Below are 25,647 nucleotides of genomic sequence, written 5' to 3'. Positions count from 1 at the left end.
TCATCTTGTCTCATTCACAAAGTCTGGGCTAAAAAAATATTTTCTCTCCTCAAAGGTTGAGATTTTTCTATTAGTTACCTCATTTAGCAGATCCTTTACCAAGCATGTATCTGCTTTTTCTTGGGAAGTGTAATCTTGGCCTGGATCAAAAAAAGCATATGAATGGTCTATTTTAATTTTTTTGATCTCTCATCAAAATTTTATTTTTTTATCCACCAAAACAGCACTCTCTTTGAGAGAATTATTCTTTTTTTTTCAATGTGCATGTAATTGGAATGAATTCCAAACTATACTCCTTTTCTTCAGAAGACTCTTACATCGTCACTTCAGTTTTCTTTTTCAGTTTGTGATTTTTGTTCTGATGCAGTATGTGGCACCACAGTGTGGGGTTACTATTTGTAGGATGATTAAACAAGTCGTAGAAGCAAGACAGAAAGACAGAAAGATAGTTTGGATGGAGGAAGTAATATGGGTAGTTCTTGTGTGCTCAGTATGTAGTGGTGTGTTGAAAGCGTTTGTATTACTGAAGCATGATCATGTGACTGTCCCAACCTTTGTTTCTAGATGTGAGGGGCTGCACAAAAGTGAAGACGACCCATATCTGGCAGAGATTCTGGACATGCTGACTTGCCTAACAACGTGTGGAAAAACTGAACTAAAAGTTTCTGGCAATATTGCACACCCACAACTACCACACTTTAATTTTCAGCCGACACGGTCTTCTGGTACAGTGTATGCATGTGGCTATGTAGGCGAGTCACAGAAGAATGAGACAGCATCTGCTGATCTGTGTGCTTAGTGCTGCAGGCACCTAAACAGTACCTACATCAGAGAGAACTGACCATGCCAGCTGTAGGGACTGATTCCAGGTTGAGGACATGCCTCCCAGTCACATCCCTTGGGTCTGTGACCCATGTTTACACTCTCAGATACGATTTAACTTTATAGTAATGGTGCTTGCAGTGAGTCTTAAATAGCATTGTTGTAAAAATATCTCACTTGCTTTTATCTCATAGGAATGACAGTGAAAAACCTCCAGGCTTTTCAGGTGCTGCAGTCTGTTTTCCAGAAAAGTAATGATGAGCACCTCTGTAGGAGAATCTTAGCAGCAATTGGTACTATATGGGCCTGGGATGCAGTGAACTTCTTTCTCCTGGAATGGACACTACAACCTATCAGTCAGTTTACTGACATCATCCACTTCAAACCACACACGGTGCAGGTTCATTTCTTCAAGCTGGTGGAGTCAGTGGTGCTAGACTTATCCTACATCCCCCATGAAATTTTGAAGAAGGTTCAGTATTTAGTGAAGGAAAATGTAGTGCCTTTCTGCACCTTAACAGCTCTCCGATGCCTTCTCAGCATGACCAAGAAGGACCTGCTATTCGCTGATATATTCCGTGACTCTGGTCTCTTAGGCCTCCTGCTGGCACTTTTGAGAAAGCAAGCCAAAATCCTGAGGAAGTCAGGTACTTATGGCATTCATAATGACTGTTCAGGCAGACAGATCAGTAGGAATGAATGAACCTCTTTGCATAACCGATTTATAAGTTTTATATACTGAGCAGATAGAATTTATCTGGAAGCAACCTGGCCTAGGCTGTTCAAATTCATGGGATGTTTTTATTATGCCAGACTGGGTCCTCTCTGAAATCTTAACTCTTTTGTCATTCTGCCAAATTTCCTGAACAGTTCATGGGCTGTTCTTCACCAGTGTACTACAAATTATTCTGTGGGGTGCCAGCCAGCTCACATTTATGAACTGGCATCAGTTTGTGGTTCTCTGGGACCCCGACTTCACAGAAGAGGAAGAAACAGGCAGAAGTGTCACTTAGATGTCTTCTGTGGTCAGTTTTCTGCAGTGCGTATTCTCTCTGAGAATAACACTTATTCCTGGGGACGGACAATGGAAGGCAATCTCTGGAATTTTGGCCAACTGTTACCCACAATTACCACTGCCCGTTGTTATCTGATGTAGTTATATTCTGAAAACAGGAAGGTCATGGTCCTGATGTGGTAACTGTGGGATACAGATAACTTGTGGTACAGACGTGCATACTTAAGTGTGTTTTGGATTTGTTTTGTTTTGTTTTTTTAACTGCTATTTTAAAGAAAGCTAGATGTGTGAAAGAAGTATCTGGGCTGTATCAAGCAGGAAATTCCTCTGAATTTCAGAATAATGGTCAATTAGTAAAGGGGGAGGGACCCAAACAGATTCTCAGAGTACTAGATATAACTTTTGATGTAACAAATGTAATTGTATAATTTATATAAGTTTATTCCAAGGAACAGAATAAGTGTGAATTGCAATGTAAGTTCCGGAGTGCAGACATCCATTACCCGCAGGGAAATTTATGTTTGCGTTTTCAATGCCAAGTACTTAAAGTTTTGTACTAAAGTACTTAAATACCGTCAAGATAAATACAATGGTTGTTGAAAACTTACCTTCTGGATATCAGTTAGCTGGTGTGTAGAGCTGTCTTCTGCCTTTGTATAAATTTCACTGCATTAGATGACTTCATGACCTAAACTGTACAGAGTAAGTGATTAAATGACTGGATGACTTGTAATTTTATACACAAAGTTGAAGAGAAGCAGGTGGGAATGTACTGGTTGAAGGGATCACTATTCTTGTCTCTTGGTTTCCAGGAATTTAGTCTGCAGACTTCAAGATCTTTAGATCTAAAAATAACCTACCTTATACTATGTGATCCTAGAAATGTTTACCTGTGAACATGTATGGGGTTTCTGCTCTGCACTTTTAGTTTAGGCATTTGCATACTCCCTACTGATAAAATATTTTACCATTTTGCACCTCACAATCTTTAATGTTCTTTTGTTTCTGTATAGCTTCACTAGGTATCACTAAGCTCGAAGCTCCATATCAGTTTGACAGATGGGAAACGAAGGCACAGCCATTACAGATCCTGCCTATAGTCATGCAGGAGATCTGTGTTGCAGAGCATAGAATCAAACCTGTGTTTTTTAATCCCACACTAGACCCTAATCCCTAGACAGTGCCCTGTCTATATTCTGTTGCTCACTTTGGGTTTCGAGTAGCCTCTTAATAGCTATTTGAGAGAACTAGAATTTCCTGGAGAATTTTTTTTCTTTTTTCTGGTATTTTAGCTACATGTAGCCACATGCCTTGTATAAATTGTATTGTTGTTTTTAATACACTAACAGCTGGAACCCAAGCGCCCATCCTGGAAGAAGGCACTGAGAAGGAATTAAATGCAGTGATGCTGAAGATGGTGGCTGCCCTTACTGTTGGGTCCGTGAGAAACGCTGGTAAGAAATGGCACATGACTCTTATCTCTGTGATACTTGATGATAAGTGGCTGAGGTGCATCTTAAGAAGCACCAGAAAATTTTCTGACTTTGTGCTTTGTTCAGAAGTGGAGAAGAAAAGCTACAAGTGTAGGGATGATTATATTATACCAGGAAGAAATGTTGCAGGCATTCACATCTTCGTAATGAGCCTTACCCCGGTAGTCACTCTACTCCCCTCATCTGTGTGGATACCTCTGAAGTGTTTACACAGAAAACACAAACTTAGCTGTTAGCAATGGAAAACAGAATTATGCATGTGACTTTTATGGATTGTCTGTTAGCTGGGTTTTCTTCTACGATATCTATTATGAGAAATCTTGATGCGATCAGACATACTGATTTATACTCATGCATTTGGTATTGGCACACTTAAGAGAGGTGTATGTGTATGGGAAATCCTGTGAACATAGAATACAGGAGCGAAAGAATCTTTTGAATACTGTAGTCCTCTCATTTAATTCATTCTCAAATGTAAGAATCATCACATTTGCAGCATCTCACACAGTAGAAATGTATTGTCACAAACTACCATATCATACAGTCCCCTTCAAAAACTGAAAAAGCGTGCAAGCTTAAAAATAATTAGGAGTCCTTTTTCTTCCCATACCCATTGTATTGGGTCATCTCTGAGAGCTGTCATCTCTGATCAGAAACTATGGTCACCAAGAGTCATTGCATCCCCAGTTGTTCTTGTGTGCTTCAGTTTGTGACCTTTAGCTTAACTAGCTTTTCTCCTTGCTTCTCCTACCGTTTTTTTTAGAAACGTAGCACTGCACACCAACACTGAAATCTGCTTCTGAAAACTACAAGTAAAGGATAGTTAAAGTAACAAATGCTACCTTATTTGTCTCCAGTTGTTTTAAAGGACTATGGGATGGTGCCATACATCAAGATATTTTTGGATGATGAGTGCTACAGGAGTGCTACTCTCAGCATCTTGGAGCAGCTCTCAGTAATCAACTATGAAGAATATATGAGCATTGTTATTGGGGCCCTCTGTTCTTCTACTCAAGGAGAACTACGCCTGAAACTAGATCTGCTGAAGGTAATGTGGCTTCCCACTTGGCTTGTTGTTTTCTTTGAAACTGCTTGGCTGGTGTCAAGTGGCTCTTAATATCACCCCCAGCATTGTATTTTTCCAAGAAGGTAAGTGCAGAAGAAACAAACTATGAGCCAATTTTTGATTCTGGAAATTGGATTCTTTCATTTTTAGTGATGTGTATGTGGCCAGTACCTTCACTCAACATCAGACTGTGCAGTATTTTGAAGACTTAAATAGTAATACAGGACAGAGAAATAGGAATTGCAAATGCTAGGACACAGTTGCATGTGCAGTTACATGTAACATGACAGAGAATGAAAGGAGAAGCAAATATGAGGGAAAGCAGAAATTTGGAAGAAGGATGTGAGAAAAGGTAAAGGCGTGAGATTGTCCTGAATTGAGGGGTGAGGTAGGCATAAGATGAACAGCTTGATTCTAATACGATTTCCAAGATTGGAACTTTATTGTCCTTAATTTGGCAATCTCTTGCATACACCAGTTTGGGGATGAAATATGGAGGTGGGGATGAAATATGGAGGTGGGGGTGAGAAGTGTTCCTATGAATGTTGGAAGGATGAAATTCGACTTATTCATAGCTCCACTGTGCTTATAAAAGGCTTGATCCATAACCTATTGAGAATAAAGAATCCCTGGGCTCTATTTTGGTTTAGATTATAAACATCAGATCAGAAAGCAGCAGTATTCTAAGCAATGACTTAAAATTTCACTCCAACTTCTCTACCAAGTGTGAACTGAATTCATCTTTCAGCACAATGTAGCAACTGCTTCTGTGATAAAAGAGCTGTATTACTTGGAAAAAAAAAATGTGATAAACTTTATAGCTTTGTTTTGAAACAACAAACTTTAACAACATCTATGGAGAAGTTGAGTATGGTGTCCAAACTAATATGAAAATAAATGCAACTTCAGTGTCTAATTCTGACAAATGATAACTGTATTAAAACATAATGTAAGCAGATGAATTTATTATCAACATCCATTGGGACTATGATTGTGTTACACACAAATTCAGATTGATTTGCTAATATATATTTAGCTGTTAAAGCCTGAGCCCAAATGCAATTAGCACTGCTGTATTCTAGTGTGGCACGTGGACAATTATGAGGAATAACAAATAATGGAATGTGAAATAGATTCTGTTAGCGTTAACTGAGTTAGGGGGTTTCCAGCAGACATCAGTTTTATAGATTCAGGGCAGAGGAATACTAACTCATAGGCGATTAAATTGTAACTGAGTTAGAGCTGGAGGAGATGTGGTTACTGCTGACCTTCCCTGAAACGTGTTAAAGCCATCCTGATAACTTCAACTCTGAGTTATTAAATTTACTCCCTGTTCAGAAGTCTCTGCCTGGTTTGATAGGTTATCATGCAAAATTGAATGACGGTAATAGAGTTCCCCCTCCCCCTCCAGTTGTGGCAACATAGTCCTGGATCCTGTTACAAAGAGATATTTATGGTAGAACTTTTCCTCTTCAGCAGACTGCAAAGTGAACCTCTTTCACTGGGTATCTTTGGGGAAACGTTATATGTGAAATTAGGCCTTTCCAAAATAAAATGGCACAACCTCAAATTTGGAAGGACCCATATGCCTGAAAGAGCAGTTTCTTCATTAAATGGATTGTGCAGCATCCCAAAAACCTGTGAAGGATTAAATCCAAATGCAGTAGACACAAGCTCTCTTCTCACTGACTTGACTTTGCGCCACTATAACCAATAGCTTTGCTGGTTTCGTTTCAGAACGAGGACAGAATCAGGCCCATAGCATTAAAATTTTACAAGTGGAATAGGCTAGGTTTTCTATGCATGTGTGATATCATCAAGCAGCATTCACTTGTAACCTCCTCTAAGCCCACTGCAGTTACAGGAAACCTGATGAATTCATTGGTTTTGGATGTGACTCTGTGGCTTTTTTCCTTTGAACTGCTGTGCAAACTTTAAACTTGCCCCTATTGAGAGAGGGAGCTGCTATTGCCTTTCTTTTGAGGAGAGCCTGCTGCTTGCAGTATTCTTTGGGCCATGCTGGCTCACTGTTTTTCTTAGAGTGGGTCCGCTCAGTCATAAGTTTACCATAGAGCACAAGTTTAGTGTGCCTGTGCATGTGTATTCAGGGCTGGAGCTGTGCCTTCTTCCTGGTTTCTGTATGAGATTACTTACAGTTGAATCTCTGCTTTCATTTATTTAGGGCGAATCTGGAGAGTTGAGAGAGTTTGAGAAGATAGATGAGGGTAGCTAAAGGTCTGAAACACAAGCTGTGGCCAAACTGACTAGATTATGTAAGGCAGGAAATTTTGCGTCTCTGCTGGTTCCTGTCAGCACCGTTCCCTGGCTGACTGTGTGGATTTCTCCAGACAGTATATTTAGATCTCTGATGTTTGACTCATTGGGAACAGGAGGATGGCAGAAGGAAGAAGATTGTGCGGTGGTAACCTTTTCTTTGCCCAACAATTTTTTCCCAAAGAGCGGAATTTCAATGAAAGTTTGTGTTTTTGGGTTTTTTTTTTTTTAAATTAACTTGGAATTTGGAAGTATTCTGAAGCTCATTTCTCCTTTGTGTGCTATTGGTTTAAATGCTTCTTTTGTCTTCTTTCTTCCTAATGTTTGTAGTCATTGCTAAGGATACTGGAGAGTCCTAAGAGCCATTCAGCTTTCAGAACTTGCAGTGGGTTCAATGGGCTCCTGTCCCTTCTCTCAGACATGGAAGGTGCATTGCAGGACCCTCCATCTGGGCTGTGGGCAGCAGTTGGACACAACTGCATTTTGGAACTTGTTTTCTACACGCTTCAAGGGATAACAGCAGCCCTACACCTGGATCCTGTCAATAGCAACTTCTTCCAGAGGAATGGCCTCTTTGAAAAGATGGCAGAGGATCTTGGGACACTTGGCTGTTTCTGGACTCAAGGAGAATGGCAAATTCCTCTAGGCCTTGAGAAGACGAGGACGTTTGCAGAATTCTTGGATGCAGCTTTTTGTTCCTCGGAACCTTTTCCAATGTGGCTGAAAAACTGCATATGGATTCTGAATTTTCTTGATCACATGGTCAAAGGGACCCTCCATCTGGAGAGCTACTTCAAGGAGATGAAGCAAGAAGTGGAAGAGGCATCAAGAAATAATCAGGAGGAACCTCAAGCTCAAGAAGAGCATCCTGTGACTTTCAGAAAACCAGGCAACAAATTACCTGCTTCTGCATATAGGCCATGGGGAAACCCTGAAGAGAAGTAAGTCCTTATTTGCTACAGAAAATATAATGGTAAGGCTGGTATTTGCATTTTATATGGTGGTAAACTGAGGCATGGAATGGCATGACTTGCCTAGACAAAGCAAATTGCTAACATAGTTCCAGCTTCTAGGCCTCCTGACAGCAAAGGTCAACTTTTTTTTTGAAAGGCAAATGATGGCAAACATTGGGACATAAGTTGTTCAGTGGAGCAGTGGGATACAGCACCCTGAGACTTGTACAGGTTATTCAGAAGGTTCTGGCACGTGTAGTGGGTGAGCAAGTTCTAAGGAAAAGGTTGTTGTGACTGAAAGCTTGCTTTTAGTCTCTCCCTGAGCCTTCCCCAAACAATTTTGACTTTCTCAATGGTGTGGAAAACTGCTTCCAGTCACTTGATACATTAAAAATGAAAACTATTCTAAATTATTTTAAATGCTCCCCCATGCATATGTGTGCATATGCACACACACAGTCGCTCACTCTTTTACTCGCACAGCTGAAATAGAGAAAATTGGAAAAGGAATAGTTGTGTTACCTGCCTGATACAATGAAGGATGACAGGAAGGAAAGGCTGCACCAGAGATCAGTGTAGCTCTCAGCTCTGAATTATTTGCATTTCATACCTCGTGAGATCTTCTGTGCCTTTTTGTGCAGCTTTATCTTGGATCTCCCAGTCCTATTCTCAAAAACGTCTCTGGTTGGAGTTATAGTTAAAATGGTTAAATTGGTGTGAGATTCCTTCAACCCTTATTTTAGAATATTCCTCAGTCATTTTCCAGCTTTAAGGACCAAGCTGTTAGGTCCCCCACTCACGGCTAGCAATCACTGAGGTCAGCAGAACTTGTGCTTCCTCAGCACTAAGGCAGGCTCAGTAAGTAAGCATCTCTGGGCATAGTTGTACTTGCTTGAAGCAATTGTAAAAACTTGCAGTAGATTTCTTTGCTCCTCAGGCAGCTGATCTTGATACCAGCCATGGAGATGTTTGCTGAAGTCCTATCACCGCTCCTTGAGTTGCACCTAAAGCTTATGTTTTAGGTACTCAGTGCTGGGGAGAGGACTTGATGGCTCAGAAGGAATACTCCTTTCAAAGTAGATCTTCCTAAGCCTGTTTGAGAGGATATGGGGCAGTGTACAGAGAGTGTATGGGTGGTGGTGATCATGGGAAATCCATGGCCTGTAGTTTACGTGTATGAGGGAGGCTCAGGAAGATGGGGAAGAAAGAACAGATCAGTGGCAATGACAGGAAGGGTATGACTCTGTCCTCTGCTGCCAGGCAGTGTAATGCCATGGCTATGGTTGGATGACAGGGCAGTTAGCAGGCTGCCCCCAAATCCAGTGGAGAGCAAGGGTTTCCCAAGGGGAGGCACTTTGCCCTTTTGGTAGCTTCTAGGGAGTATATCTGGACTAGAAGGCCTTTCCCAGATTACTGGATCTGAAATATAGAGCAAGACTTCAGTTTGGTTTGTGTGTTGTTTTTCCTGCTAGGGTGTGAGCTGTGAGGCTGCATAGGAACTGAGTGAATACCGTTTGTGAAAATGTAATTGTGTGAATTGGGATCCAGTTCACGGTATCTGGCTTGAGACGATTTTGCCTTGATTTTTAGGGTGTGGAAGCACAAAAAGAGGCCAGGTTAGCTAGAGATGCCGGTAGAAAAGAGAATCTAGCAGCAAGTGTATGCAAAAACAGTAGAGAAACTTGTACTGGCGAGCTGGCAGTCTTCAGAGCTGCGGAGCCCGTATCCTTTTCCGTCACTAAATTTTCTGAAAATAATAAGAAATCAGGTTCCCGGAGTTCCTGCAAGCCTGTGGTTCCCCCAGTGCAGCTTCCTCTTAGCTGTACTCCGTGCTTAGACTTCTTCCTGAAGAAGGGCTTCAGTCTTGGGCTACATAATTCAAAAGTAGGAACTTATATGCAGCCGGTGATGCCCCATCCTGTGGCATGTGTTAACATCCTCTGAAGAGGAGGAAAGGTGGTGATCTGGTAGTCCTAAGAGTCTGTGAGTAAGACATAGAAAAAACAGCATTTTTACTGGGTAATGTTCTAGTCCTCTACACTGTCCTGTGATGCTGCAAGCTGCTGGGCCGCAAGGGAATGGACCTTTTCATTTCCATCTGAAAAACAGCCCTCTGTGTTTCTGCTCCTGTGTTAATATTTAAAACACCTTCTGTGACAGATGGGGTCTCTTTTTTTCCTTTAGCTCCTGGTGATTAGAGATAGCTTGCCGCAAGCTGTGTTAACTGAGGCTGATCTCTCTTTGGGATAGAAGCCCTGCTTTGCGCCCAGCCTGGAAGAACGGCTGCTGCAGCTGCTGTTACGCAGGCTCACTGTGGTAATGGCTCTTCAGCTTCTTTGTGGCATCTCATTTGGTCCCCAAAGCCCTCTTGCCTTATTTTTAAGTAGCAGCCAGTGCAGATTTAGGATCCACACAGAGACAGTGGTGGGGTAGATGGAGTGGTATCGTGGTGCTGTGGATGGCCTGAGGCAGGAGTGCAGGAGATAGGATGTTTGCAGGGGTGAGAAGTTAGTGCACGGAAACACAGCTTTGGTACTGTGGCAAGCTGGAAAATGAAGGTGTGTTAGAAAACCATGGAGAAGGGCAGAGAGAAGGCTTATATGATATTCTTGGAGAGGAGAACAAGTGTCCAGTGCTGGCAGGGGCGTTGAGGTGTAGTTTGGTGCTGGTTGGGGACTCTGTTCCTTCCACCTTTGTTCTGTGCTGAACACCACAGTGCTAAACCTGCTGTCAGGCAGTGCTCAAAAATAAGAAAACATAATTATGGCAACATCTTAACCATTTCAAGACTTTTTTATTTTTAAAGACTCACTTTCCTTTCTTTTTTTGCCTTCTGATATTCATGTCTAGTTAGTTCACGCACTTTTACTATACAATCGCATGAATTATAAAATTTTTTCTATATGAAAGAAAAATTGTGAGGTTCTGAGGTAATTGTATTGCTTCAGTGACAAGGTCTTTAGGAAAAACACTGTGTGTTGGGAAAGCTGGACACGCTGCTTGGCAATGTATTCTCACAGTATGAATTGAAAATTTTGGGGAGTTGGTAGCTAACTTCCTTGATTACAGTGGGCCCAGGCTGAAAATGAACTTGATTTAGGGAGCAAGGCCACAGCTGGAAAAATAGACTGAAATTCTGATTCTGTTGATTGTGATGAGCCTGGATTTTTCTCGAAGGTTGGGGGGGAGATATCATAGTGTGTCCTTTTCTCTTGTTTAACACTTTAAAGCTCTTTCCCACATTCATGTCAAGTACAAATGGATATGACCTCACTAAAGTCACTGTCATAGTAAGCATTTCTACCGGATCTAACTTTGATTCATTACACAGAAAATACAGCAAGTGAGCAATTTTTTTGAAAGTTCTATTTGGTATCTTCCTTGAGGGTGCAGGGAGAATTATCTGTCACTGTGTGGCAGTGTGCTACACATTTCTTGCAGCTCTGATGTATCAGCCAAGCCTTCTTGGAAATGGCTAACAGGTGTTTATTACAGACATTACTCTCCTTTAGGTTCCCTGTAAAAGCTTTTTTATGCCCATTCTATTACTTAGTCTCTTTGTGTTATACAGCCTGTAAAGTGCTCTGTGCTTTATTCTTTCTGTCTAATTAGGGCTGTTAAATGTTACCTTTGCTTCCCTCACGGGATCTGTTTGGGCCAGATGCGTTTCTGACAATGCACATCACAGCTCCGGTTCAGTGGTGCACCCAGTAATGCCGATGTTTCTCGGCACACACTGAGCCTGCAATGCCTAGACTAGAGTTACCACTTTGAAGTGGCTTCCTCTTGGAGGTGTATCTAACATCCAGGCTGTGTCATGACATAAGTGGATCTTTCCAGTGGTAACTTTGATGCCTTAGTTCCTTCCTATGCCTGAACGTGCATATGGCAAAAATGAAAATTGGTGGGGAAGTGCAGATGTTCCACTTTCTTTTACTGGTTTAGGCAAATACTGCCCTTAGAAGGGAATGGTGGCGTTTTGATTTCGTCAGGACTATTTCATCTCTGCCTATTCCTATTATGCTTAGAAAGTACTAAGGGTCTTGCCTGACCAAAGTTACAAACTGCTTGGAAATGGAAAACACATCACTAGTTCTGGGCTGATGCATCAGAGACTTTTTGTTGGCTGTTTTCTGTACCGCAAGTACCTTCAAAAGTAAAGTTTATTTAAAGAGGCTGTTGCACATTTTGAATCTGCAGGTCCCTGAGACATGAGCTCAAGAGCAGGTTGCATCCTGTCTTTATTACTCCAAATAATTACTCCAGGCTTCTAGCTGTTCCAGGTCATCTGCATTGTTGCCTTGGTTTCTAATGCTGAACCTGATAACTGCCAGCAGTGTAATGCTGTACTCTGCTATAACACTGATTTGACCCTCCTTGCTGCTGTTAATGATAATATCAAACTCTTACGGGTCTTCTTCCTGCAGGTCAGAAATGGGAGACTGTGCCATTGTGCACCCAGGCGCTGTCTGTGTTATGGTGAGGTTGCTGCCGAAGCTGTACAAAGAGGGTCACTCTCAGGTGAGTCTCTGCACATATCAGAGTACGATTTAGACAGAGTCTGCTATTTTTCTGTGGCTTCACTTTTGAGAGTTGCTTACTCTTTGCAGATGTGGATACTGAAATTCACTCAGTACACTGGCGGGGGAACAGTACAGATTTCATTGTACTCAGCCAAAAAAAAAAAAAAAACCCAAAGGCTCTTGGACATCAGTTTGGCTAAGGATTTATGTACTTGTCTGATGCAGTGCATGGTTCTTGGTCCCAGGATACTTGTTGCAATGGAACAAGTATAGTGTATGCTTTGTTTCCACTTTCACTACCGAGTATGGGTTCGGACACAAGGAATAGATGGGAGCATGGGAAATAGCTCAGTTTTTCTGAAGTGGAACAGTTTACTTTGTCGGGATGACTGGGGAAAACAAATGAAATAATCGTGACAGGACAGTCTCTTTAGTTGTATCATGGTAGGGTAGGGGCTGTTGTCTCCTGTGATTCTCATCCACAAAGGAGATGTGCCGCAGTGAACCCAGTCCTTTCCGTAAGGACACGTGTGTTTATTTCCAAATGAAACCAGAGCCTTCATGGGAACCCTCTTCTTCCCCTCTTCTGTTTTGGAGCTGAGGTCAATAATGTTCTTGCACTCCTCCCTCATCTTCTCTCCCATAGTGCTTTGTAGCTCAGGCGATACGGAAATCCAGGGAGAACTGCCCTGGCTTTAGCATTCTGGGATTTTTGCTTCCTGATATGGGGGGGGAGTGGGGGGGTGGGGAGAGAGAGAGGTTGGAGGCAAAGAGTCAACCTGGGCCCAAGAAACTGAATCTTTTGAATTTCTGTTCCCAAATATGAATACTTGTCACTTTAAACTCTGTTCCTAATATAGTGGGGGGAACCGTTTAACGCAGCATGGTCCTGACCTCTAAGCTTCATCATAAAACAAGTATAGTAGTTACGCTGTTTGGCTGAAGTCATGTTCTCGTCCAACTGGCCACTAGTTCTGAAGAGAAGCCCGCTGTGCGGTTACTGCTGCTCCTTTCAAATAAATTATGTTTGGTTAAGGAAATGTTTAAAAATCCTGTTCAGTTTGGCCGAATTGCTCTTGAGAACCGTTCTGCCACTGCTGTTGCTTCATGGATAGTGCGTATATGATCAAAAAAACGCAGTGTGGGCCCTACTGGGAAGTGGTGATGGGAGGAAAAAAAAACAACAGGCGGTATAGCTGAAGATATTTATAGGGGCACTATACCTGTTCCATGTACCTACGCGTTAAAAACGCGTTAAAAACTAGTTGCACACAAACTGCCATCCTGATCCCTGTTTCAAACAGCCCTATTCTCAGCTTATGCCTTTCTTTTCACCTTGCCAAAGTCTGCCAAAAACATGCCCGAGTGTAACATACTTGGGGAACAGAGGTGGATGGGTTGTGGAGGGCCTTAACAGGAAGCCCGCTCGTTGTCTGAGCCTATGCTTGTAGCTAAAAGTGCCCAACTCGGAGACAGCACATACTGCTCTCCATGTTAGCCTGTAGAAACTCAAATATGCAAATATACCAGCAATGCAAGCACCATTATTTACTCATGTCCTCTTCATTCATATTCCTTGTAATCCCAGGGAAACATGGATGACTATCTTATCTTTCCTGTAGTGTGTTTTTTTTATCTGCAACATGGCAGCCAATATTTGGTTCAAAACAATCAGCGTTTTTTCCCTGTATGCATGTGGGGCTTTTTTGCAGTCCTGAGTGCGTTGAGTTCTGATCTCTGTTACACAAACTGCTAAAGGCAGATGAATGATGACAAAGAACAAACAGAAATTGTTCAAACCATCACTAGAGGATCTAGCAACGAGAAAAATCTGTCCCCTTCAGCCTAATGGTCCATAAGCTTTCAAAACAGCTTAGTATCTGCTTTGCAGTGTCAGTCCTTTCCTAGACACACCCATTCTGAACAAGCAAATTGTCCATGTTCTGTCTGCTGTCTTCTGTAAAGTACTCAAAGACAACTGAAGTATAACCAGAAGGACTGAAATAACCAGTTCATTCATCCAAAACTGTGGAAGGTAGGAATGTAACTAACTGCTGGCATATCCCAAATCTGTGTAGCAGAACCAAGCCAGCAACTATTGAAACTTTGATAATTACACAGTAACTAACTTCTGAGAAACAAGTAGAATGGTTAATTGGATGAGAGAGTCATCAAGAAAGTGACTGTATTAAAGCTGGTTCTAGGGCTGAGCTATACGAGAGGAATAAGCCTTTCAGACCTTCAGTAGATGGCAGTGTTCTTAAAAATATGAAAGTTTAGAGCACAAATTCCAACTGTCATGTATTTAAATGCACTCATATGCCTTCCTTTCTTTCTCTCTTTTTTTTCAGTCAACAAGAAATTATTACTGATGATATTTGTTTTGTACTGCTGTTGTAAATGGGGGTGCCCCAGGTAAAATGGGACCTTGTTATGGTGGGTCCTGAGTAAGTAAGGGTTAACCCGTGTTCTGAAGAGTGTATCATCAAATGAGCTACAAAAAGGATGGAGGAATAACAGCACAGAGAAGCAAAGTGACTTGAATAAAGTAATGTCAGTAATGGAGAGAGGAATATAATCTGTGTCTCGGAGACTAATTCCTAGCCGTTGTTCTCTACAGCAAATTACAAATGTGTGGTTAAAATTCTCATTCCAAGCTAAAATGATCTGCGTATGTCAGACGCTGTTGTGTTCCTATGCTTTGTGCTTTCCAGGTCAAGTTTTTCAGTGTGTAAGCTTTATTACCTTCTAATGCCATTGGTATGTTGTCCTCCGCCCCAAATCCATCCAGGTCATGTGCAAATCCTTTACTTTCACAGAAATGGCATTGAGAAAGCACCACTTTTCCAGAAACGTTAATGGAACTCAATAAAATTAATGTACTTTGATTCTGATGTGCAGAAATAATATCTATTTCCTGTCAAATTTGCTGATTCTTGGTGACCTTTATCAGACCCAGCAGTGGCGGCCTGCAGTAACGCTGAGTGTGTCAGCAAACCCGAAAGCAGTTATTAGACAGTAAAGCAGATGGTCTTGCACTTCAGTCTTTTCTTCTGACTATCCAGAATGACAATTAAAAGCTGCGGTGAATAGATTTGTGGTTGTATATTGCTGCCATTCCTAGATATGATCAAAAATCATTTGAATGTCAAATAGGATATGAAAATTTGCTAAAAGCCTTAAAACCCCCCAAGAGGCAGTCTTTTAGTCAGTAAATGGTATTTAGAGGATATTGCTTGCATGCATGCATACATCTGGTACTTCTGCAGACTAAGCCTGTTCCCATCAAACTGCATGTATGTTTCAAAAGCTAAGTACAAGTGAGACGGGTTAACATGCACTTTACCTGTGTGAGTCAGGACATTCACAGAAGTGTGTGTTTGGTTGTTGTGGTTGTGTGTGTGGTTTTTTTTTTTTTTTTTTTTAAACCTTAAAAAGAAAAAAGTTTGCCCTCTGACACTTCCTGTCCCTGTCTGGTATTTTGGAAGCATAGCTCTTAAGCGTGTCATGCTTTTTCTAGGAGATCTCATTTGACTTCACAAATGATAGATAGAACAGGGATAGATAAGGGAAAGGCAGGAACTTTTAAAAGAAGAACCAAAGCATGTTTCAATTCTGTATCATCCTTCTTGCTGGTTTCTGGGGATTTCTTGTGAACAGTGGTAGAAAAATCTTCACATCATTCATTCTGTTAATATTGTAGATATTAACAGCATAACACTTTCCAAATAGTTGTACTTCTCAAAAAAGTAAATTCTTTTTAAACCTAAAAAATTTGTGCCCATGTTAGATATGGCTCACAGAAGGTTGTGTGTCATTTGAAGTGTGTCTGCCTTTAGACATTTATTACTGCTATCATGGCTAATATAACTGTTTATATCATATTGCATTCCTAGATTACTGCAGTGCCCTATTTGGGAATTGCATTCCCATTGAGGAATTCCTCAGGTATTTGGCCAGAGCTTCATTCCAGCTTGGGTTGCACTGCTCAGGCTTTGAGACAGAGGAAGGGGGAAAGGAGCAGCATGCTGGTGGGAGGGGAGGGAGCAGGCTGAAAGTAGCCTGGCAACAGGTCCTGCAGCCTGGCCTGGAAGGGGAAGTTTGACTCTTTCCCCTGAACACTTTTGTAAAGGCTTTCCTCCAGCCTTGTTACCTGGAGGATTTTTCTTTGCTGAGCCTCTTTGGATTACAAACCAACTTTTTTTCTTTCCTTTTCTTTTCTTTTTAGGCAAAAGTGCTGCCTGTCTCTCTATTCTTTCCCAAGGTTATTTTGAGGCTTTTAGTAAGAAGTTTCTTTGTTCATTGATCAAACCACAGCTTTGGAGTTTTCACTGTTCAGGCAGACGAGGCAATTTTCCTTCTCTGTGTTCTGCAGTACAGCCTGCCCTTTTATTTGTGCTCTCTTGCTGTTCGCTCTCTCCCTAAAAGGCAGCCAATCTCTCTGAAAGCGACCAATCTCTCTATATCCTAAAATCTTGGAAATGTACCTTAGATTGAAGAGATGGGAACTCTGCTAAGAATCCAAAGCTAGCTATGCAGAAGATCATTTTTACCTTCTTTGTCCATGCATATCATATCACTTAAAAGGTGATGCACAGTTGCCTCTTAGCTGATAGGCATCATGTTGTAGCACTGCACAGTAGCTTAGGAAAAGGAGAAAGAGGCACTGCATTGAGATAACACTGTGAAAAGAAACATAGTGAAACTAAATGTAGTTTGGTGAATGAGCTGTCAGGCCACCAGAATTAGCAAAATGGCTCTTACCATTATGAAGAGATTTTGTTGCCTAGCTTCAAATGGTGAAGACCCAGTGCTGCCTTCAAGAGAATATATACTACTATCCCTGTTATTCATGTGAGGGAGGCTCTGAGGCTTATCTTACACAAAAATTATACCAAGGAGAAACAAATGAGAAGCATGATGGAGACAATGTCATGTGGGACAGTCAAGTAGACCTTATCTATATACATAAGTTCTTGGAAAAGTATAGAGAGTTTGCGCAATTCATAGTGCTTATTTCTTTTTACTTGCAAGGAGCACATGGAAACCAGTTACATTGTAGCATCGTAAAACCCAATTATACAAACAGTCAACAAAGTATGTTTTGCTTAGGTCCAGTGGATAAGAGTAAATTAGCAAAATATTGTGACAGAATGGGAATGTGCTTGCAGCTGGGAACTCTTTCTGTGTTTTATTTTCCTGAACTCAGGAATTTCATGATAAATTACTGAATGACAATTTCTAAGAAAAAAAAGTTATGCGAGTAACTCATTTTCAGAAGTGACCCAAGCTCTCTAGAGCCAATGGGTTTCCTGGAGGTCTGTCTGCCTTTTGAAAGCAGCATTTAAAATCCAGAGTTGCCTGGAGCTTTTTGAAAATGTTATTCTCTAGGCCTTGATTTTTTTTTTTTTTCCCCCCCATTAATAAAATTAAATCTGTGTTATGTTAGGAAGTTAATTGAACTAATTTTCTATAAATGGCTGCTAGCTTTTCAAGTGAGAGGTGTTCAGAGATTGAAAAATAAGTTTACTTTTTGCAGTTGCACACAGAATGATTGCTGTATCAGTCTGAAACCTAAGAAAAATGTATCCATCTGAAATGGACCCCTACTGCCAATGATTGTAGGTACTTACTCATCTTAAATATAGTACGATCGTTTAGAAGAGGAAGAAGAGTGAAATGAATTTAACTACTGAGTTTTGAAAGTGTGGACTCTTAGGAGCAAAAATCTGGGGTCTAGTTCAGCAGATTGGGCAAATTGGTAGAAGATGCTTTGTCCTGAGACTCAGGCGGAGCTGTGAGCCCAGCTACATTGTAATTGCACCTCCAATATCCTGATCTATAGTGCAAGTAATATGTGTTAGGAAAATCAATGCATGCATATAGGAACACACATCCTGGTTTCCTGGTCACCGTTAATATTTTCACTAAAATCCCATTTTACTGGAACTAAGATCCCTGAAAACAGAACAATTTATTCAAAACAAGGCTATGCTGATATTGACAGAGCTGCTAAGCTAATGAAAACAATCAATTTTGTATATTCCATTATGATTTTCTTGGATTTATTTTGGAGTAACCAGTAGTTTCACTTGGCCAAGATTCTATCCTTTTCTGTTTGTTAATGCTTTTATATATTCAGAGCCTTTCCCACATCCAGTAGAAAATGGAGTAAAATAACAATCAGAAGATCCAAAAACCTATAAGCAAGACTTTGATGTGCTATAGAGAAAAGTGCCTCTCCTGGAAGGAGAATAATGTGTGTTTTAGTCTGGGGGAGGGCCTCTGTGTATAATGACACATTCAAGCTTATATCACTGGGAATGAGCAGTCATTGAGATAAAAGAAAAGGCTGTCCAAAGAACTCTCCATTCAGACATAAAAAAACAGTAACTGTGCTCACAAAAATGAGTGTGTACATCACATGTTATGTATTAGTAATATTGTCATAAGTGTTGTCTGTGAGACTTCTGGGTGCTGAGCACATTGAAAAGAAATTGCTGGTAGATTTTGAATTTGTTCTGTACAGTCTTGAGCTCTGCAGAGCTTGGTCTATATCATGAGAGAGCTGAATCCCTTTTTGCACTTAATACACTAACTTATTCTGAATCTGATGAAATTGCTTTTCATTTATATTACAAATTCCAATTCTAAATTCTGTCATGATCTGCATATCTGCCACCATCATTGTTCTTTTCTTTAAAAGTTTGGATAACTGTTTCCTGGAAGAATGCATGAGAAAGCCGAAGAGTTATTGGAGATGGAGAGCATTTGATCCTAACAAGATTTCTGATTAAATCTGTGATGCCCTGTTACTTTTGTGTAAAGTCTAGCTAGGTCATTGGAATGGGCTTCATTGCTAAATTGGAACAAATTGCTCTAAAGATAATTTATAAGAATTCAGTTACTTCTTTAAGATCATCAAAAACCAATAGTGAAGTAAAGCTTTGACAAAACACACAGAGAAGTGTTTAAAGTTAAGCAAGAGTTACAGGATTTTTGTTGATAAGAGTTTACTTTAAAGGTATTATTTTTAAAGCAGAGAGTAGATAAGGTGACTCCCCGTGTGCTTTGTGTTAAATACGTTCTGAGTTACTGTGCTGGTGTTGGGACTTAAGCTTAATAACCTGCCTTTGATGGTATTCCCCTCTTCTATATGAGGACTGATTGCTGTCCTCTTTCACTACCATTAGTGTTGTGGCAGGGGAGCTCAGCTATGATGTAGCTATGTCCAGACTGTTCAGATGCAGAGCTTTTATGGAATAGCTGTGCAGTTACACTTCAGCCCCTTAAAGCAGATCTTAGAGGCTCCTTTTCTGGGGCAAATTTTTATATCCAGAAACCCAGCAATTACAGAAGAAAAAAACAAAAGCAAGATTGCCATGTACAGTTGTAATCCCAACCCGCTGACCTTGGCGCTCTCTCTGTTTCAGCTTTCTCAGGAAATCCAGTGTGCTGTGGCTGACCATATCCAGTCCCTGGTGAAGTCGGAGAAGAGCCGCCAGGTGATGTGTGGCTCTGGCTTGTTGAGCACTATCATAACTTCCTGTCAGGATGCCCTCCGCAATGAGAGCCACCCACTGCATCTGCCCCTCACTAGGGTTTTCGAGAAACTTGCCTCACAGGCTATTGAACCAGATGTATTAAGGTATCAGAGTGTATTTAATGGAAGTAGTTTGGCTTAGCGATATCTCACTGCACTAGGTTGATAGTCTGCCTTATATATAACTGGACGCTTCATGTGGTGATCTGATTCAGCAAGACATTTAGGTGTATGTCTCAGTTAATTTTTCTTGCATAATGATAACAAGGTATACATTTAAATGACTTACTGAATTACATACAAGTCTGTGGTCTTCTCCTGCATCATCTCTGCAAGATTACAAAGCTCTTTTCAAATAGTAACTAATTAAGTAATTGCAAAACAAGTAAGGCTTTCAGCGTTATTCTCCCTCGGTCTTCATAGGGAGAAGCAGATTCATGAAGAGTTGAAGTGACTTGTTCTTAGTCCCTATCCATGTCAGTGACAGACCCCAAAATAGAAAATATAGTCTTGTTTCTCAGTCTGTTGTCCTGCCTTGAGGATGTGCTTTCTCCTTTAATGATAATGAATGCTAGTCATGAGAGTACCTGGTTGACATCAGAGTGCAGATGATAAGATTTGGATATACAATGGAAGATTGAAAGGTTTATTTTTTTAAACATGGAACAGAATTTCATATTTAAAAATCTTTAGTTTTTGTTTAAGCATTGTTGAAAAATTTAAACCTAGGAAAATTTTTTCAATAAAAAACCCAATAAAATAGGTTTCTAATTTAAAAAAAAAAAAAAATTTGGTCTCCTGGGGGCTGAGCTGTATTTGCGCAGTTGCTGTGGCTCCCAAATATCTGACTTGATTGTTTTCCTCATTTATTTGTTTTTGGGGGGTGGTGGGATGTTTGTTTGTTTGTTTTTATGTTAGGCAATTTCTTTGGTTGGGAAGTTCTCCACCAGTAGCTGTGAGGCCCAGTACAAACAGGACCAAGGTCCTTTCATGTCAAGGGAGTGATTCAGCTGAAGCAGCCTGGAATGAAGGTAAGCATGCAGTGAACAGCCTGTTACTGCTACTGTGATTGGACTATAAATGTCTGTTAATTAAAGGAAACTGCTGTTGCAGTGAGTTGCTCCAAGCCAGTCCTGGTGCAGGTGGATTATGCCTGAATGTTTTAGAGCAGGTACTACATAGCCAGATGGGTAGAGCTCCCTCTTGATCAAAACTGAGAGCTGATCTAATGACCAGCAGAGATCAAATCATAAGACTTGTGCTGGATCCAGATGCTGAAATAGGCTCAGACTTCTCAGGACTGGACATGGAAGTGGTTATAAAAACCCTGTTTGTGTTTCACAAACCAATGGGAGTGTCTCCTGCGTTTGGGCGACGTTTTCTCTTTGGTTTATAGCTGGAAATAGGGTGTAGGTCCCTAAAAAGCACCACTTATTGTACTTCCTTTGGTCTCCTAAAAGTCTGCCTTGCTCATGTAGGCCATTTTCCATCCCTATCTGTTTTCCATTGTAGCAAATTTTGTGGGTGTAAGGCTACATTAATAGTATTTCGCAGCTATACTGTTGTCATGCCTCTGAGCCACTTGATGCAGAATGGTGCAGATTTGGGCCTTATGTGTTTTCTGCAGTCATTTGTCAGATCCACTCCCACGTGCTGGTTGTAACCCTTCCATTACGGCACAATTGAGTGGTCTGCGTGAGAAAAGTGAAGCCAAGGGGACAGGAACCTCCTTTACTAAAGGTGAAGATTATAGCTGCCTGAAAACTTAGAAAATATGACTGTCTGTCATTTCTTTTGTAAGTTCCATCTCTCCTGCCAGCTTCTTATTCTGAGATTCCTTTAGTGCAGCGTTTTGTTTATTGTTGAGGACTTCTGCAGACTGCGGGTGCGTTAGCCGAAGAGCCAATGTCTGATGCTGTATTTTAGCAGTGATGAACTGAGTGAATGTGGGCAGTCTGTGGCTGAAAAAAGCACTGGAGACACTGATCTTGCTATGAACTGTATCGATCTTGTAGGTTCAGAAGTGGTCATGGTGGACAGTAAAACTGCTCCTCAGACAGTTGTGCCTCTCAGCAGCTCCCCTTGGGTGTCTAAAGGATCTGCACTGGCACTCCAGACTGCAATGAGCCTGATCTCCATGACATCACCACGAAACTTCCAGCTCCACAACACTGCTTTGGCTCCATCATTTGTGGAGTTTGACATGTCCATGGAAGGATATGGGTATTGCTACTGCTTTTCTCCTAAGCTGCTTTGCAGTGTCTCTGCAGCTCTTACTCTGGGCACAGGAACTAGTTGCTCCCCTCTCAACTTAATCAAGCTTTGTGCCCTATTGCTGCCTTCCTTGCAGCCATGTTGCCAACCTGTTTGGCCCAGAGAAAGTTTGTCGCTGTCTTGTTTGCTGATAGCCTGACTCTGCTTTGCTGCCTTGATTCTTCAGGGGCTTGCCTGTGAGAAGAGCCCAGAATTGGGTCAGTGGTGACCTTCAGGGATGGTTTTACTTTTCTGCTGAATGGATGATTGCTTGCTTTTGTAGGTGTTTATACCTCCCTACCTTGGCCACTGTCATGGGCCCCAGTGCCGAGCAGTCTGTCTCGGGAGGAATCGGCATGGGTAAGCACTCTCTGGCTCACCTACAGCCTCCTGAAAGCGCTGACTTTTCAACCCTGCTGCAGGCATTCAGTGCTTTAAGAAATGGAAGCAAATAAGCTGTGTGGTTCAATACTCTTCTATCTGTGTGTCCTAGTCCAACTCTGAGCTATACAACTCAGTCTGCTCACCAAGATGCAGCATCAGATGCAGCTTAAGAGCATGATGCATTAGCATCATAAATTTAAAGGCTGCGAAGAAAGCAGTCTTAACAAGCGAAAGCCACCAGAGCTTAGGGTAATCTCCCAGGGAAGCAACAGAAACTACATCGCTTAACATTAGATAGGATTCTCCTGTACTTTGAAATCTTCAGTTAGATGAACTGGGAAATGGTTATTCATGCTGTACCTTTTGCTTCCTGAATTTTGTGGACTCTGAGGAAACTTGTTTCCGTTTCTAGTTCAGTGATACCCAAGTGATGAAATCTGTGGCATGGAGATCTAGTACTCATTTCTTATCAGTCAATCCTAGCTCACTTAGACATGTGCATACTCTCACGTGCAGTCTCTGTGATACTGAAAGTGGGCAGTGAAGTCTAATAGAACAGAATAGGAATTAAACCTCTCTAATGTTGGTTCTTGCATGTTTCTTGTTACAAATAAAACAGCAAGCAGTTTGCTAATGTCTGCACAAGTGAATCAGCTTTCTTATTGCTGTTTTACTTCCTCCCTACAGGCCCCAGAATGTTCCCTCCCTCAACCGGGCTGACTTTCTCCTGCTGGTTTCTGGTTAACAAGTTTGGTTTGGTGCACAACAGTCACCCACTCCGTTTCCTCACTATTGTGAGGCACATGTCAAGAACAGAGCAAGAGTTTGTCTGCTTTTCAGTAAGCTTTTTCCCCCAGGACCGTTCCTTTGTCATTTCCACAGAAGAAGTGGAATTCCAGCCACTCGGTAAGGCTTTTCTCAGTTAAGCTGCAGGGCTGTGTGTGTCCGGTGATCACCTGGAATTTTTTGTTAATATTTCATTCCTCTTTAAAAGTACCCAGGACATTAATGAGGCTTTGCATCTTTTCAGTGTTCTTCTGGCAGCCTGTTATGGTTGTAATCCTTGGTCATATTTCAGTTTCAAATTTGCTGTAGGCATTGAGAATTATTTTGTGGCCTGCAATATGTGGTAAAACTTGTAGGAGATATTCTAGAAATACTCCTGAATGTCAGTTGTATGCCTGTGCACAGGTATGGGGACCGGACTTGAGGAACCGGTTTACCTCTGCGTGTTCTATGTGGCAGTAGGCAGATCAGGAGAGTCTTGGAGTGCTGTAGCTTCATAATGAAACAGGTGGTCTTCTCTCCTCATTTTTAGAATGTTTTTTCTCAGGCCAGCGTATTACTCTCTTTTTCCTTCTTGACATTCATCCTTTTCTCCATATCAAGCATAGTAGGTACTTTCATTGTGTTTGTGAATCAGCATTGCAGAGGAGATTGGGAATGAAGTGGGAATTGTAGCTGGGATTTTTCGTGCACAGTTTACATTGTGTGAGTGCTCTGATTCCCTTAGATGAAGTTAAAAATCCCAGCTTTCCTCTTTTCATAGAAACTGTAAATAAATATACGGAATTTTATCTTCTTATGAATTTGCTAGGAATTTCTTTCTGTATCAGATAATTCAGTGAATATCCTGAGAGGTTCTTCTCCTCTCAGAGAATATGTCGACTTTATCCTAGTTTAGTCTAGTTTTACAGCATACAGGCAGCTAGCAGGTGGTATTTGGGAGTATAACTCATTGTATATGAAGGCATCTTGGGAGTTATCCAAGTCTCAGGTCCTGAGAGTAGGCCTCCAGGGAATGTTTCAAAGACATTGAATGGAACAGCATCAACTAATGCTATACCCATCATGTTCCTTCTGTGTGCCATATTTGAAAGTTGTATTCCAAAGGTAGTGGAAGGTGAGACAGAAGACCCCAAACTGTCCAGTGACTGCCACCTGTTTTTGCTCTTACAGACATCATGGAACCTGAGGTCGAGGTCCAAAATCACTCCCTAGTTCCAAGGCAGGTCCAGTTTGGTTGTGGCAAGCTGCTGGTCACTGGCCAGTGGTATCACCTCACAGTGACAGTTGCTAAGGAAGCAAGGAAGAACTGCGTTGTGACAGCGTATATAAATGGTCAGATGCTTGGCTCCGCTAAGGTAAAGGCTCTCTGCGTAGAACTGCGCCTGACAGCTGAGTATTTGCTGTTCGTTCCACCCCTCCCCCCACCACCTTCCGATATCTTTTCAATGTAAACGTAAGAGACCTTAGAGAATGATGATTTGCTTACATAAGATGTTCCACAGTGTTGCGCTTGGATGGAGTCAGAAATCCATACAAATCAGGGTATATTTGTGTGGCTGTTCAGAAGCATGATGTCAGCTTATACTGATGCTTTGAACTAGTAATTTTTTTTCTTTTATTTCTTTTTTTTCCTTTTAGCAGATAACCATGGCAATTTTGAGAGGGTACACTAATCTGAGAATCAGGGTTGCCTAGTTTACAGTAACTTAAGATTATGTTCATGAAATGCAGTTGTGCCCTTAGGCCAACATTTTCTGAATTGACTAGTTAGTTTGAGGATCTCTCTATTTATACCTAAGAGTGAGTAACTTTGAGACGTTCTCAGCTATTAAAAATATGCATACATACATATATACATACATATATACACACACACGTTCCACTAAGGTGCATCCAGCAGAAAACCCACAACTGAAGGCACTTTGGCTTTAGGCTAAAATCTGCAAAGGTGATTAGTGATCTAGGGAGCCTCAATTTTGGAGGTAAGGCCTGGGAATGGAGGGAAGATCAGAGGGAAAATAAGCTTCTGTGACCGGCCAGCCCTTTGCAGGAATCCCAAGATGAATGGAATTTCCTCAAGCATCTTAGTTGTCCATGGGCTTCTTTCAAGCTGCCACCCATTCAACTATCGGTTCAGTGGTCAGATGAGTCAGTGGTCTTTCCCACAGGCACTCTAACCATTTGGGGACAGATTGTCCTCATGACCCATTGTTGTTCAGTGTATGAGATGGCTCTTGCATTAAAATCATACTTATTCTAAGCTAATAGGAAATAAAGAGGAAGGTTTCAGATAGGAGACATTTGTAAATGTCAACCCTACCAGCTCATAAGTTCTTTGCAAGTGTTGCAGTAGCTCCTCTTTCCCCTGATGTCCCACTTCCTGCAGTCATCTTGTTGTGTAAGAGTCTCAGCTCTGACATGGGAAAGTCATGAATTACAGATTTCTCAGGCTGCTTGAGAAATCATGGGAAAGCAATCCACGTGCACAAGAAAGGCTCAGATAGATAAGAAAACAAATGAGAAGAGCCGCTA

General features: G+C 41.3%; 1 protein-coding gene across 8 annotated transcripts in view; it reads left to right on the top strand.

The window, feature by feature from the left end:
* The window catches only part of WDFY4 (WDFY family member 4), a 151,290-nt gene that overhangs the window by 21,565 nt on the left and 104,078 nt on the right, over positions 1–25,647 (top strand). For all 8 annotated transcript variants that reach the window (XR_011142195.1, XM_068950147.1, XM_068950141.1 and 5 more), the window contains 12 exons: positions 565–725; positions 1,017–1,469; positions 3,187–3,291; positions 4,188–4,378; positions 7,001–7,611; positions 12,051–12,144; positions 19,580–19,794; positions 20,608–20,720; positions 21,705–21,912; positions 22,226–22,302; positions 23,014–23,232; positions 24,286–24,470. Coding sequence is in view for 7 of the 8 variants with exons in the window: in XM_068950147.1 (XP_068806248.1) it covers positions 565–725; positions 1,017–1,469; positions 3,187–3,291; positions 4,188–4,378; positions 7,001–7,611; positions 12,051–12,144; positions 19,580–19,794; positions 20,608–20,720; positions 21,705–21,912; positions 22,226–22,302; positions 23,014–23,232; positions 24,286–24,470 (2,632 nt within the window). In the remaining variant the exon portion in view is untranslated. The remainder of the gene's footprint in view (positions 1–564; positions 726–1,016; positions 1,470–3,186; positions 3,292–4,187; positions 4,379–7,000; positions 7,612–12,050; positions 12,145–19,579; positions 19,795–20,607; positions 20,721–21,704; positions 21,913–22,225; positions 22,303–23,013; positions 23,233–24,285; positions 24,471–25,647) is intronic.

This window comes from Struthio camelus, chromosome 7 (assembly GCF_040807025.1).
Source record: "Struthio camelus isolate bStrCam1 chromosome 7, bStrCam1.hap1, whole genome shotgun sequence".
Lineage (NCBI taxonomy): Eukaryota > Metazoa > Chordata > Aves > Struthioniformes > Struthionidae > Struthio > Struthio camelus.
This window is presented reverse-complemented; position numbering and strand designations above follow the sequence as displayed.